Source organism: Colius striatus, chromosome 5, assembly GCF_028858725.1.
Source record: "Colius striatus isolate bColStr4 chromosome 5, bColStr4.1.hap1, whole genome shotgun sequence".
Taxonomy (NCBI): Eukaryota; Metazoa; Chordata; class Aves; order Coliiformes; family Coliidae; genus Colius; species Colius striatus.
This window is the reverse complement of record NC_084763.1, coordinates 19,690,925-19,708,758: the sequence shown is the minus strand read 5'-3', so window position 1 is coordinate 19,708,758 and position 17,834 is coordinate 19,690,925. Positions and strand designations below refer to the sequence as shown.

Sequence of the window (17,834 nt, the reverse complement as noted above, 5' to 3'; positions counted from 1 at the left end):
GCATCCTTGCATTGATTTGGCCTGATAAAGTATTTTCGTATTTTAAAATACAGAGTCAATTGTAACATTCCAGTACTAAAATTACAGGTGTAATTCTTCTAGTTATATTAACTTTATTTAGCTATTCTTAATTTTATATAATTTTAATTTATCTTAAAATAAAGATGTATATTTTTCAAAGACAATATTCTTTAACATGGCGAGTTCAGGTTTTTTTTTTTTCAAGTTCATTTTAAATCATCATATTTATACCATTTGGTTACTGACCTCTCATATCAGCTTTTACAGCAGCTTTCAAGAAGGTAACTGATTTCATGGTTCAGAGGAATGATGATCCTTCAGAACAAAGGTTTGAAGCCAAAGATGATAGTTGGAAAAATGCAGATATCACTAAAATAAAAATATATATGTCCCTCCCACAAAAATACCATCTCTTCTGGTCAGAACAGACTACTCATTCTTTAACACTTTGTATAGAATCTAAGAAAACATCCCTGAACCTATTTTTGTTTTTCCAAGTTCATACCCAGCCATTTCCCTGCAGGCTGATTTCACACTGTTATTCCAGTGAGTGACTGTGTCTTCGATGAAGTGATTGTTTCCTTGTGCTTTAGGCTTCCTCTTGGCCCTGGAATATTACTGTAATATGAAATATGCTGTCACATTTTTCCTTTATACAGCTCTTCATATTGGACATATTGAAAAGTAGGTGTAAAGTATCTTCTGTTTCCCAGCTCCTTTGTCAGCTGTTGCGAACATACCCTTGACTGGAAGCTCCCCTTGCCCAAAGAGTTTGCTCTGCCAGTATTTTCCTTGACATATATTAAGATAATACCAGGTACATTGACTTGTTACTGACCAAGAAGGGGTGGAACAGCAAGGCACAGAAAATCCACTATACATTCTAACATTTAGGCTTTATCCTTTATTAGGTAGTGAGTAAGAGACATAAAAAGAATCAATTTTGTTGTTTACAGCTGGAATTTAAGAGACTTGTGTGAACAAAAACGTGTTCCATAGAGCACTGTGACAAAAGAGGTCCAAGAAAACTGAAGGTGTCATTGCAAATTAACTGATGTCAGTAGTTCGAATGACACTCTCCTTATTTCTAGCAAAACTTGTGTTAACTCTGCCCTTAGTACTGTGCCTCCATACATGCCACAGGCCATGTTTTGGCAAGGATCAGCCTGTTGATTTTGATGGTGTCACAACAACATGGCAGGATGTACAGCAGATGTCTGTGCACCAGAAGCCTGCATGTAAGACCTTACAGGATTTTTGTGTCTTCCCTTCTTCTGTCTTTTTTTTTTTCATGAGATGAAAATCACCTGCCCAGATCTTCTCCCTCCCTAAAACACCAGTCCTCCTCTGCTTGTTTAGCAACTGCTTACTTACAAAGGCTATTACAAAAGGCTCTGGAGATACACAGTGGTTCATGGAGCACAAACTTGAAAATCAGTGCCCTGTTCAAGGAGGAATCTGAACACAGCTGGCAATGGCACTACAACCTCTGTGAAAAGATGGACAGTTGAAAGCAGGCTTAAAAGACCAAGGCCAAGATTTTGCAGACAGGAGTTCAACCTTACTACATAAATATAATGTACCCAAATAAAAGGGAACATTTTCTAAACTGAGTGTTAGGTGCAGGTTTTGTAGGCTGGCTTGTTTACTGCCTCTTTACAGGGACCTGTAGAGTAGGAAGCCCTTTTAAATGTCAGATCCATGTATTTAGGTGCCTAAACTTGGCTTCAGGAACTTACTCACACTCTTCTTGGTTTGGAAATTGGGCCAAAGCAATCCAGCTACTAATCAGCCCTGAAATCACAATCACATCTTTTTTTCATGGCTACATAGGAGTGAATTAAATATTAAAAAAAAGCCCATTTCATTTCAAGGCACAAACGTTTGCAAATAAACCGGATGAAATATAAACACATAATATAGAACTTATTTCAATGCTTCTAGATAAATAAATGCATCTCTTTGGAATTCTTTAGACACAGACATCCATGGAACCTCTTCTTTCTCTTTTTTTATATTTCTTTTATATAAAATCTAAATGCAGAGAGGTTTAAAAAATGGCAAATATCAATGTATATGGAAGGCTCATTGATGAACTGCAAGTCAAAAGTGCTGTGTATTCCCATCCTCTGTATCACTCAACTGTTCAGATTAACCACGGGCAGTATTACATAGCAACCACATGGTTAATATTTGCATTACTACCTTTTAATAAAATCTTTTAAATTACTTCTCAATCTAAAATTATGTCTTTAAATTTTTGTTCCTCCTAAATGTATGGTAGCCTACACACATCAGAGTTGGCGCATGTGACTCAGCAGCGCACTCCATAATATTAATAGATACTTTTCAGCTCCCTATGGGAAAAAGCAGGCAGCAAGAATCAGATTCAAGAAGTCTATTTTTTTTTTTCTCTGCTATTTGTTACTTACCACTTAATGACCCACATGTGAAACTCAATGGTTATATAATTATTTTATATAGTAGATTTTTTCTGTTTATAAGTTATTTTTCTTACTCTAACATATATACAATATATCTATATATACCCCTGATAAATCTTACTTTAAAGGGACACAGTCAACCCCTTCAAGCCTCACAGTAAATATATAAGGCTTTAAGCTGCCCATACATAAAGGTCAGCTACAGAATTCAAGGGTCCCTTCAAATCCTAAAGGTTGCATTTGTTCCAAACCCACGATGTGCAGTTCGCCCGTAACATGTATCTCATGTGTTGCTGTTTACATTTTATAGGTATATTAAGACATTTTATATCACATCAGTAGGAAATAAAACAGGAGAATGAATCTGTTTCTAAGACTAAACCTATTGCAAAAAATATTACCTGTATCTACAGACACTCCCACTGGTGTGATATAAAGAGTATGTTCCATTCTTGGGATGAAATTCTGGCTCCACTGCAATCAGAAAGAACTTTATGCTGACTTAAATGAGGTCAGAATTTCTCTCCTGCTTTTCATTTGCTAGTTATGACTATGTATAAACCAATTGTGTCTTCCCTCTGCTCAACATTAAAGTGTCAGGTCTGTTTCATGACAAAAGAGTGTAGTTTTTGCTGTCCACTGACATTGATCTATCCTGTATCTATTACACCTTGTGTATATACACAACACTGTACATATACGTTGTCAGTTAGATAAAAGTCTGATCTATTCTGCATACAGCATCTGGATCTTTTTTTTTTTTTCACCACTACATCTTCCTTATAATTTCCTTTGTCTTAAACATAGATTATCTTCACGCCCATTCTTCTACAGGTGAGGAAACCAATTTTTGCTCACCAGGAAGAGCTCTACATTATTGTAATCATTTTTGTCTACCAAAGTGACATAATTTGTTCATTTTATCTTTTGCAACTCAGTTAGAAACCTAGTGGCATAGATAGAGACACAATACTACTGTTTTACAAGACGTCTATTGTATCTACTTTTGTTCAGATAAATACCCAGTAACTGCTGATTTGGCAGGAGGATTGGTAAGGGTACTACTATTCACAGTGTTTCTTTCTTTTTTTTTTCCTTCTTCTTTAATCTACAGAATAAAGTATTTTATGTACATTGGAACCAGTTAATGCCCTTTAGACAAATTTATAAGTTGTTTCATAAAGCAGGAAAGACATTGCAGGGAAATATGTGCCAAAAAGCACAGTCAAAAGGCTTTTTAAGTTTTATATGTCACTACAAGTCAATGCTGGAGATCAGTTCTAAAACGATCAATACTCAAGAGGAATGTTCTCATCTGGAGAAAATACGGCCCATTCCCCCTTCTAGAATTTGTTCAGTTCTCTATCAAAAGTCCTGGCTCTTCATATATACTTTAAACTATAAATAAACACTGCATAGTTCAATGTTCTTGATTTTCTTTTTTTTTTTCCTTTTTTTTTCTTTTTTTGATTTGATTTGAAAAATTATTGCAGTACAATTAATTCCTGTTTGGAGTTCAGTAAGGAGCGAACAGCACAGGAGTATGGGTGGTCCGTATAGGCCCTGGAGCTGGTCGTAGGAGTGCTGGAGGAAGTGCTGAAGTCTGGAAAAGGGTGGCTGCTGGGGCTGTGCGAAGACTGAAGGGGGAATTCACAGCCACAGCAGCAGCTGCTGCTGCAGCTGCTAGCGGATTTGGTAAGATTCGTGGAGCCATTGGCTTTGAAGGTTCCTTTGAAAATACTAATTTCACCTGTGGGGAAGAGAGAAAACAAACAAACAGAGAGACATAATTTGTTCATATTAGCTACACAACAGGGAGCTTGACTTAAGATTATAAGTGCAAAATCAAGCAAAAGAGATCTTGTAATGGCTACTAACTCTATGAGCTGCAGGCTTGTGTCAGGAGACATGATCTAGCACATGGTGAAAGGGTGAGTGGGATTTGGTTGAGGACAGAGAGTTTCAATGTTCAAACCTTTTCACTGAGACTTAAAGTTTAATACAGGATAAGAAGTCAAAGCAAACTTAAAGGGGCTGGGAAATCTGCAGCAAAGTAATGCTGCATGTACCTTGAAAGAATTAAATAAGGAAGAATGTACCTTGAAAGAATTAAATAAGGAAGAATTAGCCATCAATTAATAGACCTCCATCTGGATAGATTTATGATAAAGACCAGAGCAGAATGAAAATGTATCCTATTCCCTGGTCTGACTAAAAAAGTGCTTTTGTTTTTATTTTTAGGATGCAAATTCTACTTAAGGTCTCCAGCTAGTTTCTGCCTCTAATAAAAGGCTTATCTTGAAATAGTTATGAAAATCTCCTGTGTTTCATGTGTTCAAATAGGTGATAAGTTCTATGGATGCTGTTCTATGTCATTTGCTGTATCTTCAAATGTTTGACACTAAGATATTGTTCATTCCTGAAAGGACTGTGGATATTTTAAAATGTCATGAAAAGAATCTTACTTGTATCACTTAGTATGGTGCCAAATCATGATATTTTTGTTACTGTCACAGAGGCTTCTGCTTTAAAAAAATTTAAATCATGAGTCTTGGGCACTACCAAACATAGATTAGAAAACTCCTCATTTAGAGTTTCCAAAAATAAAATAAAATTTAAAAACATCTGAAGCTTTTCCCAGACTGATTGAAAATATTCACAGAGGTCCATTATTATTAAAGAGAATTTACATTTGTTATGCATACAAATTCACTGCAGAGTAGTCTATGTAGATTTCTGCAGATTTCAGTGGGATTTCAAGTTTCTGAAGAGATGCCAGGAGCCTGAATACCTTTGCTGTTCTGCTTTTTCAACTGAGATAAGGATAGAAATCTCATCCACTCACAAAGAAAAAGTCTCATTGACTCCAATGGACTTTTGGTGGGACTGTGTCCTGGCATGACCTGAGGCCCTTTGCAAAGAACATAACCTGAATATGTGGTATTGAATACAGGGAATATAAATATATATATACACCATTCCATGGTAAGTCTCAGTGTAAGTAGGGACACTTCTCAATCACAGGGAAATACAATTTCTCAACCTTGAATTGCAAAGGGCTTTCAGGAAATTAAATTGCACTATTTCAGTATGATACTTTAAACTCAACAATAACTCGGTGAATGAGTAATAAGAAATTAAGGATAGGAGTAAACCACCAGCAAATTTCATCATTATATCATCACTACCTTGCAAAAAAATCTGTTGGTTCTTTACCAGACAGACAGATGAAAGATTTTCCTTTTCCTAATAGCCATCGGCAACTCTGCTGGTCTCAAGGTCCTTTAGAGCTCTGGGAGTGATACTCAGAGGGGTCAAGATTCTGCAAGTCTCTTAATGGAGGACATAATGGATACTTAGATAGTGTAGTATTTTATACATTATGTAATACCAACTAAATCCCAACATTACAAGATTTTCTAAACTCTGAAATACTACTGTGGAAACTAATAAAGCTTTTTTTTTTTTCCTCTGTAGTTATTGTTTGACATGGCAGACATTCCTGGTAATGGGGAAGGGGCTGTAAAGATGGCTCCTGTAAGAAGTTGCTCAAAACTCTTCCTGGCTCTGAGCCAGACCCATTGCTGGAGCTGAGCCAATTAGACACCTCCAAGATCACTTTTCAAGAAGCAGCCCAAAGAGGAAGGTTCTTCCTGTTCCTTCTTTCTTCCGTCCCTTTTTTTTCGGCTGGCGGTGGTGCAAGGAGTTAGAAGAGAGAGAGAAGTGACCATGTGCACTCCAAGGTCAGTGAGGGAAAAGAGAAGGAGGTGTGCTGGAGCAGAGACTCCCCTGCATCCTGTGGAGAGGACTGGTGAAGCTGAGATTTGTTTGCATTTTGTTAAAGACCCCAGGCATTAGGGTCAGTGACTCACTTCATTAAAGACCCTGCATCAGGGACAGTGACTCATTTTGCTAAAGACTCCATGCCAGGGATAATGACTATGGCCAGAGGAGGCCACGTCCCATGTGAAGGACCCCATATTCACAGAAGCTGTAACTGTGGAGAAGAACCCATGCCAGGGATATTCATTAAGGACTGTGTCCCATGTGAGGGACCTTGTATCAGCAGAAGCTGTAGCTGCTGGGAAGAACCCACACCAGAGAAGCTCATTAAGGACTGTGTCCCGGGGCAGGGACCTCATATCAGAGCAGGGGATATCAACCTCATCTGAGAAGAGAGAAACAGCAGAGCCCATCTGTGAGACTGACCACATCCCCCATTCCCTGCCCCTCTGAGCCGTTGAGGGGGGAGGAGGTAGAGATATTGGGAGCAGTGAGCTGGGCTTAGGAAGAAAGGAGGGATGGGAGAGGGAGATCTTAAAGTGATGGTTGTAATTTTCTCATCATTCTGCTCTCTTTTTGCTTTTGTTCTGTTCTGTTTCTAGTAGGTAGTAGAATAAATGTTCCTACTTTCCTCTAAGTCAAGTACTGGAGTCTGTTTTGCCCAGAACTGTAACTGGCAGCGAGCCCTCCCTGCCTTTGTCCCAATCCACAACAACCTTGCTTATCTTTTTTACTCCCATTTCACTGGGGCCTCTGCCATCCTAACGAGGGTGAGGGTGAATGGGGGGCACCGAGCAAAAGACTGTTGTGGTGCTTTTTTTGCTAGCTGGGCCAAACCACGACACTCTGGAATATAAAAAGTTAGACTACACAAAGCAATACAAATGATATTGAAAACACGGCACTAGAAAAGTTTTGATCTAGAAAAGCTATGAAAGTGCAACGTGTCCTTTTTCTGACATCTGTAGAAGAAATGTGGTGATGCTCATTTATTTTTTTTTCACAAACAACAAAAAAGTGATGTGATTTTATATTAAAAAGCTAAGACTGTCTTGTCATTCTTGAAGGAATCAGGAAATTCAGTTAAGTTAGATAGTTTTTCAGTTAATTTATCAATGTGGTTCTTATTTCAAGATAGCTGCCAAACTACTAATATTTAGCATATACAGTACCTTGCACCTTCACTTCAAATCTCTCTGCAAGTAGTAATTAACACACAGGTCAATATTAAGAGTAAAGCAGGTATTATTCTTTTCATTTCCAATCAAATAAACTCAGGCAAAGCAAATTACCTGAAAAATTAATGGGGAGTAAAGAAAAAGTCTAGTGCTTATCAGAAACATTTACATTCAAAGTAAAATTAGCACAGATTTGGCATGTTGCTATGCCATTGTACATTTCAAGTGACAGCAATTTTGGTATTTTTTTCTATTCAAAACCAAAAAAAGCTAAGTAAGGAACTGCTCTTATCTTCTCTCAATGCAGCCTGTATTCTACTACAAATATCTGTTCACTTATTGCTAACTCATTCTCTCCTTAAATCCCCTTGGCCTCTTAGTTCACCTCTGGCCTCACTTGTTTATTGTGAGCAATTGGGTATGAGGGAACAGGGAAAGGACATGTTGCCTTTATTTGTCTGTGCAGCAACTACAGGGCCTTGATGCTTGGCTGGAGTTCACAGAAATCACAATTACTTATATTGGTAAATAGAGAACTGTGCACAACAGCATCAGTAATGGTTGTTTTCAGCCCCTGACTTTCTTAAAGGAATAATAATCCCGTCAGAGAGGCTTTAGTGATTCCATATCCTACTTACCTCATTACATATTTTATGTTCCTTTCAGCATAGCATGTAAGTATTACAGACCTTGGTCTTCCAGGTGGATTACTGAGAAATTCCACAAAGCTATTTCCCTACTACTGAATCTACCAGAATGGTGCACTGCATTATGCTACAACATCTAGGAAAGCTCATACCCAACTGAATCATGCATGAATATACCACTCATGAGTGTTGCCCCAACAAGGATACTTTCTGTTACCAAGAGAGGAACTTTAACTCAACTTAAATAGAATTGGCTTTTTACAGAAAAAAACTCCGTATTCTATTTTCACTAGAGAAGATGGTCAGGGCATAATGGGCTAAACTCTATGAGGTCAATGAATTAACATCCTCTCTCTGCCAAAACCATTTATAAACTATTACAAAATGCTACAGCACATAAAACAATCATGCAAGTTTATCTGGGAGAGATGTCAGATGTTTCACTGTCCTACCCACAATACAAGCTGTTTCTTAACTAATAACAAGATCCCAGAAGGCTTTTTATCACAAAGCAAATCTTTTTCTCTTTCCTTTCGAAGATACTGAGAACTGTGTTTAAGACAGTTTATCCTGGCAGCTGAAAATGTGAACCAGAACCATCCTGAAACTGAGTGGAATGAAATGAGAGATGCAATTTTTTTTGTTTCAATTGTTATTTGAATACTTTCTAAATAAGGACTGAAGAAAGGTTTTCTGTTTTATAGAGATTTATTTAAACATTTAATCACTATTGTCCTTGGTGAAAACAGGAAAAATCCCATTTGATATCTGGATGTTTCTTTTGTCTCTTGCTTGCTAACGACCTTTGAAACAAGATTGTTTTCTGAGGTTATTCAGAGTAGCTACAAAAACAAGGATCCACAGGTTATAGTCAACACTTACCAACGTATATAAAAAGTACCTTGTGGGCTTCCTTGGGCTCATTCAGACACTTGTATACTCCCATTGCTTACAGCATTTCTCTCATTTTAAACATTTTTCAACTTACATTTTCTAAAAACCCTACCCAGCAGGGTTAAAATAAACGTAAAATGAAAAGGTGATTGGCTTACCCCTAGAGGATGTGTTCCCTTCTGGAGTTTGTTGTAAGGGCTGTATTTAGGTTTAGGTGGCTTCCCAGCAGCTCTGTCTTTGTGCCTTCTACTGCTTATGTGCTGTTAAAATATATTTTTGGGAGAAAAAAAAAAAAAAGAAGAAAAATAAAAGAGCATTTCAGATTCTGTTTTACACAAGAGTGTCCCAATACTGAAGGCTACTGGTCTCCACAACAGCATTACTTTCACTAGTTCAATAACAAACGAGAATAGGGCTAGTTCCAATTTAAACAATCCTTTGTGCATCACATATTGGGACTATGATTTTTAACAGTGCTCAATTCAACTCTTTTTCCACTGAAGTCAATGATTTTCTCACCTTTATTAACTTCAACAGGACCTGAATCAGGTCAAATACAGAAGCCTTTGAACCATTTCTCCCTATCTCTATACAGCATCTATCACACTCAACCTGCAGCTGATAGAAAGTATTAGAAGAATATTAGATAGAAAAAGGTCTTCTATTGGGGAAAGGGTGGTGGGTGGGAAGGTCACAAAATTGTTTAAATCCCTAAGAGATCCTTTTAAATTTTCAGCTGAAAAATGATTACATATCAAACTAAGTGACAGAGGAAAAAAAAACCAAACACCATAAAATCCATTATCTTCTTCATAAAATCTATGAGATTTTACAATAATCTTTCTACACAGACTTTATTGCAGTATTAGATGTGAGAGACCTTTTTCAGAAGTATCTTTTTACTTTGATTTTCATTCTCAAGAGACTTCTCACAAAAAAAGACAAAAATTTGACATTTTATTCCTGAAAGCAGAAGACAAGTATTACTATTGTCCATTACTGAATTTATCTTCATTCTTGTAAGGTTCCTTAACAAGTATTTAATTCCAAAAGGCATATGGAATTAAACAGATTTTCAGAACAAAGGCTTTGTTCATCTGAAGAATGCCTGAACATAACTTAGAGTAATTGCAATTTAGAGGCCATGTCTCTCAGTTACAGAGTCACACTGATTAAAAAAAACCTATTACTTCTCCATCCCAAATTTCTAAGCAGGTTTTTCAGTGTCCAGTGAAAGTACTGGCTGCATCCAGCTCTACATCTTTGAAAAGGCAAATATCATGCAACACACTAAATGTCAGGGTTTATTAGCTTATGACAATTATGGCAGTCTAAAGACAGTTGTAACATGTTGCAGCTTACAGGCTCTAACACTTTGTAGGAAATATATATAATCAAGAGCTTTGGACAAAACATATTATGTGCCAGGGAAAATCGTATCCCAAACAAAACATAAAGCATGACAGCCAAGTACAAAGGGCAAAATCTGTAAGCTCCATTTGGATATGAACTGTTAGACTGACACATGCTGATTGTGTTGGTACTTTATCACCATGAAAACAAAGAACAACCAAGGATTCACAGTTTGCAAGCTAGCTGAGTACCTGTTTCAGTTGTGTCTCAGAGTTTACGTGCACATCACATATTTCACAGTGAAATGTTTTGTTCTGAAGGCCTGTGTTTCCTTTATTCACAGGTCCTTTGCCTTTTACGCCTGCCCGGGGAAAGGCTTTTATGGTTCCACTTCCATTCCGAGCTTCCAGCATAGTTTTGTGCTTAGTCCCTGGAGACATTAGAAATGGGAAACAGAAAGAACTTTGGCAATTTGGTTGCATTCACTGTTTTATTTTCTTTTTAAAAGAAAATCATATGAACCTCAGCTTGGTGCCATGTGCTATCCTTGGAATATGGCTGTGTTTGTCTGTATCAGATTCATACCAGTGTAACAGTATTTCAGATCTGATATTTAATTATTAAATTACATATCTGTAGGTAATGCACTAGAACAAAGCAGCCACACCAGTAAGTAATGCCACAATCAGGTATCCTGATGTGAAGTTAAACGTGTGTGACTTTCCTCATTAACTCCTGCTGCTAATAAGACCTGAATTGTACTTGCATAGGAAGAGTAATTTAGCTATTAAAGATGTAGTTGGCTTTGATTTGTAGTCCTCTTGAATGGATTGATAAACAGTATCTGTTAGGTAGCTTGCACTTAAATCTGTAATTAACTAATTAGTCTCCAAATCAAAAAGGAACAGAGGTTCCAGGCAGTGACCTGTGGATCCTTAATGGCCTGGACAGAAACCAAACTGTGTGAGAAACATACAAGGGAGAAAAATGTGCTTGCATTTTTTATGAAAATAAAGATTGGATAGAAAACAGTAGTGTTCTGTTGCTTTACCTCTATTCAGACTGAACAATTTCTTACACTGCTGACTTCCACACAGGTAGTCTGTGATGATAATGGACTACTACAATGTACAGAGTTAGTGTTCCACTGATATGCATCCACATGTGCACTTTTACAAGCATGTATGGACGCACACACAGTTTATCAGCAGAGACAGCAAAAGTTGGAGGCTTATGTTTAAAATATTCAGAATCATGCTTTAACTGTCATCTTGATCAGAAAAATGCTTAGAGTTCAACTCTCACATGAAGTTAAATGGGTTAAATGGGTGCAGCTTTATGAACTTGATTTTTCAGCAGCTGAAGATCTGGCATACAGCAAACACAGCATTTGAAACTGATTACACTTTGTTTCTCATGAATACCAACAAATTATAATTTCATTTTTCTTTAAGTGGATTCTATAGACAAGCCAAAGTTATTTCTTTTTTTTTATCACATCATAAAACTATTGATCATTTTGCTGCAGGTAAATCACTATCTCTGTGTTTCACACCTAAGGTTCCTTGTCTGTCCCTTAACTCTGTTTATCTTGATAGGAGATAACTTCTGACATCCTAAATCAGCAGTTTTTCTATAGGATTGTTACAGGTGTTCATTGCCACCATATTAAATCCCAAGTTCTTTTAACCTTGCTCACCACAAAGCCAATCACTAAGACACTTAAAACAGCAACTGAATGATGACTCTCCCCTACTGGAAATTACCAATGCTACTAGCAATAATAACAAGAAAATGTTTAAAAATTAAGGAATATGGAAGTAACCAATTATCCATTTAAGTCTCATGCAGCAGTTGCTATCTGTTAATGAAAACAAATGAAAAATATACATAATTTTAATAAGTTATTAACTGATGATATGGAGCAAGGAATCTGAACTCTCATAATTGAGCTCTGACTGATTGACGATTCCTCTTTCATCCTTAATATGTTAGATTTCAAACAAACCTAATAGCATTCATACTCAGTTTGCTGGCTGGCACAAACAAAACTATTCAAACTGTGAACACTAAAAGTAACGAAGAATACGTTGTCATTTAGCTCTATAAGGTCTGGAAGTTACAACAGTTAAAATGTAAGAAAATGCATAACTTGCACACAATAAAATTCATTTTTTTTCCCCCTTTACCAAGGCCTCTTTGCCTGTCATTTATATTCTTTAATACTTAATGAATTCCATGTAATTTTCAGTTTTCTGCCATCTCTTTGTCCCCTGCTGCAAGAGATCTAATCTATTCAAGGGAAGATTATTGCAGCACTCTTGAGATGGAAGGGAAAAAAGGAAGAAAAGTACTGCTCCATCTCACCACTGTTGTGCGCCTCCAGCTGTGAGGCAGAGTTGACAGCAACTTTGCATAGTGAACAGTACAGCAGTCTTTTTGCTTTTTCTTCCTCAGTCTCAGTGGAAGGGCATGTAGTGCTGCTAGTGGCTGTCGTGGGGATTTTCTCCACTTTAGAGGTGATCTCAGTTGTCATAACACTGCTCTTCCGGATTTCCACGGTTGTCGTTGTTGATATTGCTGGTGTCCCTGTGGTAACATCTGTGGATGAAGACAGGAAATAGAAGGAAACAAAACAAAACAAAAAGGTTGTGACCTTTGGCATTTGGTTGTTTGCATCCATACAGAGTGCCAGATCATGCTGGCGATGGTTTGATTAATGCTAACAAACTAAATCTGCTGTTATTCCTCATCTTTTGTGTGGTTACAAAATACAGTACTCCCAGATATTGAAATGCCATGTATACTGTTTCCTGCATTCTGCTAGCACTCAGTAAATATAGAATTAATAAACTGAAAAGACAGGTCATTAAGACTGTACTGTACAACTGAAAGGCAATCAGTTGTACAGGTCATATAAAAGAGGTTGTTTAAATTACCACTACAATAGGCAGTAAAAATTTATATGCAGCACTTCAGGTGTATAAACTGCCATAGTACCACATAATTTTTATGCCGATTGAGTAGCCAACCTAAAGTTTTAACATTCTGTACAAAAAATCTAAAATAAATGTAGCCATATGTTCTTGGTACCTGATAGAATAAAAGGTTGAATTCATACTTCACTTGATACTAACCAAAAGTAATCTGAAATTAATGAGGGTAATTATTAATACACAGTATACATTTATCTGTACATTATTATTGCTATCAATTATTACATAACAAAAATACATACTAATAACAGTAACTAAACAGATAACATTCTGTATATAAGATCTGCACAAACTGTGATCAGTGTATGTTTGGCAAAGCTGTAAGCATGTTATATACCCATCTATAGGTATATCCTATAGATAGGTATATATACCTATAAATCTACTCGTAAACCTGGTGCTTGCACCTAAGAACTTGTGCTTTTTCTGCAGTTGCCAAAACAGAGAGAGAGGAAATGCCCAATGACACTGTGGTTTGAATAACACATATATGACATTTGGATATGTCAGAATCATTTGTTAATAAAGTACTTAGTAATGTACAGTAAGATCCAGCACTGAGCCAGTGGAGAAGGCACAGATTAAAGGAGAGGAGATGGAGAGAAAGGACAGGAGTTGTTCTTCCTTTGCAGTGCTGTATTTTGTCACATTAAGACTACTGAGTAGCAGCTTCTCCTGTAGAAAGAAATCTTATTTACTTTACTGAGATACTCCTGGAACTGGATACTCTCCAGCACAAATAGCTCATATTGATTTCATAAGTCCTTTGGTGTTAGTGGTGCTCTACATATACCGTGTTTTATTCCTTGACACCTATTAGAATGAGCAAAATAACAATTCTTTGGTTTATAAATCTCGGAATGTACTGTGATGCAGGAGGAACGCAACTAACTGATGTCACACGGGCGTGTCTCAGACTAATACTGTTCGACAACTTAAGTAATGAAGAAGATGTCTATTAATTCAGCAGACAATAGCAACCTGGGAGCAAGCACAAACACAGAAAGACAGAGTTCAAAAGAATTTTAATACATTGGAGAAACAATTAAAAAAAATCAGATGCTTTTCATTAAAGCTAACTGCAGGAATCCACACTTAGTAGCATTAATCTGATCTATTAAAACAGGGTGGAAAACAGCAGCCCCAGTATTGCTTTCTAGGAGGAGTAGGAAGGTGTTTGATTTTGGGTTTTTCTTCCTGTTGGCTTGTTTTTCAGGCAAAGCTTTCAGTAGCAGATACCAAGATGAACACAGATTTCTTATATCATTGTGTTATGAAACAGGTCCCCACCATATTGAAAGTGCAAAGTGAAAGATTTATGAAGTACTTTTTTTTCTCCTCTAGTCAACACCAGAGGCCCTGTGTCCAGCCTGGGGACTGCAACATAAAAAATTAACAATTACTTGCTTTTTTTATTAAACCAGCAGCAATACAAATGTAAGACAACAAGTAAGGGTCTGTGAAGGATGAAGACAAAACAAATTAGAGGTTTAGAAAACATGGACTGTGAATATGAAAGATGAATGTTTTTCTGTAGGTAGGAAAAAATAAGAGAATACACTCTTCTCCCTAATTCCTCCTAATAGGACAAAGGTTATGGAATTACATCAAGAGAGACTTAGTTTACACATCAAGAAATTATTTCTAATGTTAAAGCATGTAAAGTCTCAGAATAGCCTACCTGCAGAGATATGACATTGTTGTCCACTTGAGGACTTGAAATTATCCGAACAAATATCTGCAGGAGTAATCCAGGTATGATCCCCTTTCAGTCAGTGTGAACAAGACTCTTTAAGTCCTTCAAGTCTTCAAGTACTTCAAGTTTCTATACATTGTGTACTTTGTAACATGTACAAATATTTGTAATATTTCTGCATATTCTGTCAGGGAGTTTTTTACAAGTATTATTCAAGAAACCAAGAAAGCAGATTTTGTCATATGAATATTTTACATATTGCCAGGCATTAAAGCACAGAGCAAAAAAAAAAAAATGACTAAAAACCAATGTCTAAAACAATGTCTAAAAAACTAAGGTCTAATCAAAGTATTTTTTTTCTTCTGGTTATATTCAGAAGGTACTGGGGATGTCAAATACCAGTATAGAAGAAACGGTGTTATCTTGATGAATTTTCTGTTCTTATTTATTATTTTTTACAGACCGACAATAACATATCAAAAGAAAAACACTATTTTGAAACATTAAGCCTTTTGTTAGGAAATTGATAAGTAAATTAAGCCATTGTAGATCTATCTACAAAATTCTGCATTTAATAGTCATTACTCTCCCATCCTAGAGAATCCATTTCAATGTTGGCTTTCCTTAAATTGAAAGTTGCTTCACTGGACTTACTTTCATCAAAAGCCCACTCCCAACAATAGAAAACACTGCTTTTAAACTTCAGTGTGAGCATCCCAGGACTACTGTACAGAAGTAAGTCTAACCAATGTACTTTCCTGCTGAGAGCAGGCAGCAGCAGGGAGAGGGAAGGAAAAGAGAAGGAAGACATAAACACTTCTCTACGGATTGATAGCAAGGTTGGTGCTTAAAGTAATCTTGCAGGAAATTAGATGCGTACATCAATCACCATTATCAGCTTTGCAGTGCAAGGGTCAATATTTTGCCCTAAATGAAACACATACCATAATTTCTTTATTTTCCATAGGAAAATCTGAAGCAATGAACAACAGCAAAAGTTTAAGTAACTGCAGATTTTATTCTGTTCATTCAGATATATTGGACCTCTTACATCTATGTTGATCTAATATTTCACTATGCAATTATTTTGAAGTGAAAAGAAAATACAATTGTTATACTAGTCGTTTTGAGGGTATTTTGATATGCATGTATGAAAGAAGCATTGTACATAAAAATTAAACTAAAAAATATCTGGTAAATGTCATCAGCATATTCTTCAACTAACAAAAATATCAAAGTTCAGAGCATATGTTCTGCTCATACATCTGTCAAAAGGTGCCCTATATTAATGTATTATATATTCCACTAATGTAAATGCATTAATGTCATCAAAACATACACAAAAAAACCATCCAAGTTCAATATCTAAAATCCATAGCACATTTGAACGTGGAAAGCCTCTCATCCTCATATACACTTCAGAATTATGTGCAAGATTTAAGGGGAAAACTTTCTAAAAACTGTCAAGCAAGCTTACAAAGAGGGAATTAAAATGCTCTTTTCACCAGAACTTCTAACTTAACCAGCATCTATCTCTTTGAATATATCACTGTGTTGCTGTCTGTACACAGTTCAGTGCTCTAAATACAGGGTACAGTATAAACGGTATAAGAGATTAAAAAAAACCCAAATACTGAGAAGGAATAGGAAGGCATTTGGACTGATGCCTTGAAGACAGAACTGGATGAGTTCCTGTGTGACCTACTCTAGGTGGTCTTGCTCTGGCAAGGGGGTTGGACTAGATGATCTTTTGAGTTCCTTCCAACCCTTCCAATTCTGTGATTCTGTGATTTCTTAACATTATTACAGTGCTTTAACAGCTAATAATACAAATGATCTAAAATCAAGCTGGAATCTCAGTCACAGTCAACTGGAAGATTTCTTTCTAGTGACGTAGGCTTGCAGCACTGTGCTATTTTCATAGCAGTGGCCTGCAGCAAATATTCATTATTGCAACTGTCACTGCTTGGCTTTGGCATAGAAGCTGATTGCTAATATTGTATGGAACTGGACTCAAGCAGCAAAAAATGGGAACACTTCAGGATTCACAATAAACAATTTGTATTTCTGGTCTTAATATAGCAAAAGAATAAAATCTAAAAAAAACCCAAACAAACCCACATAATTCAAATCTATTCTTGATCATTGGCAAAAAGATTTATTTTAACAAGAAGACAAAGTTAGATGAAAAACAGCCTGTGAGAACTAACTCCTTCAGTAGCCCATAGTTCAAGTGGAAAACTGCAAGTGTCTGATAAAGGTCCTCCTAAGTAAGCAAGATGAATTTCATATTCCAGCTACCAGACTCATAAATTTTCTTTGGGTTGAAGAAACAGAAAATTACAACTCACGTTTTTTTTTCTGAGTATATGAAAATCTCACTCATCGGTTCCTGCGACTAAGAATAAGAATTTCTTATCCTGAAACCATAAATAGACTCACAGAGAGAAAAGGGCTCTGGCTTCAAACAAATCACAACTATTTATGAGTGTGTTTTTTCTTCCGCAATCTCAAGCGGCATGCATTTAAAAATATCTGATGTAGCACATACCCATACACACTAGTCTCATTTAAATCAAACTTTGCCATAGATATAAAAGAATTGATCATTTGGTCCATAATGTTGTACAGGAAAACACAAGAAACCCATTCACTCTCACCCCTCAAAACCTAAAAAGCACTCTATTTCTCATGAAAAACATTACTTGATATGAAATATTTCAGCATAAGACCTCTTGGTATTACAAAAACATTGTCAGATGGCTCCCTTAGAGCAAACTGTCATCAAATAACAGAATGATCCCATACATGTCCTTGATACA

The 17,834-nt window shown here is 36.5% G+C and overlaps 1 protein-coding gene across 1 annotated transcript in view; it reads right to left on the bottom strand.

Annotated features, from left to right (window-relative positions):
• Positions 1-829: 829 nt before the first annotated feature.
• ZNF385D (zinc finger protein 385D) overlaps positions 830-17,834 on the bottom strand; it is a 161,536-nt gene continuing 144,531 nt past the window's right edge. Inside the window, exons 5-8 of the mRNA XM_061997187.1 lie at positions 12,688-12,921; positions 10,572-10,750; positions 9,126-9,227; positions 830-4,215 (exon numbers count right to left, since the gene is read on the bottom strand). Of these exons, the coding sequence (XP_061853171.1) occupies positions 3,982-4,215; positions 9,126-9,227; positions 10,572-10,750; positions 12,688-12,921 (749 nt within the window). The 3' untranslated portion in view covers positions 830-3,981. The remainder of the gene's footprint in view (positions 4,216-9,125; positions 9,228-10,571; positions 10,751-12,687; positions 12,922-17,834) is intronic.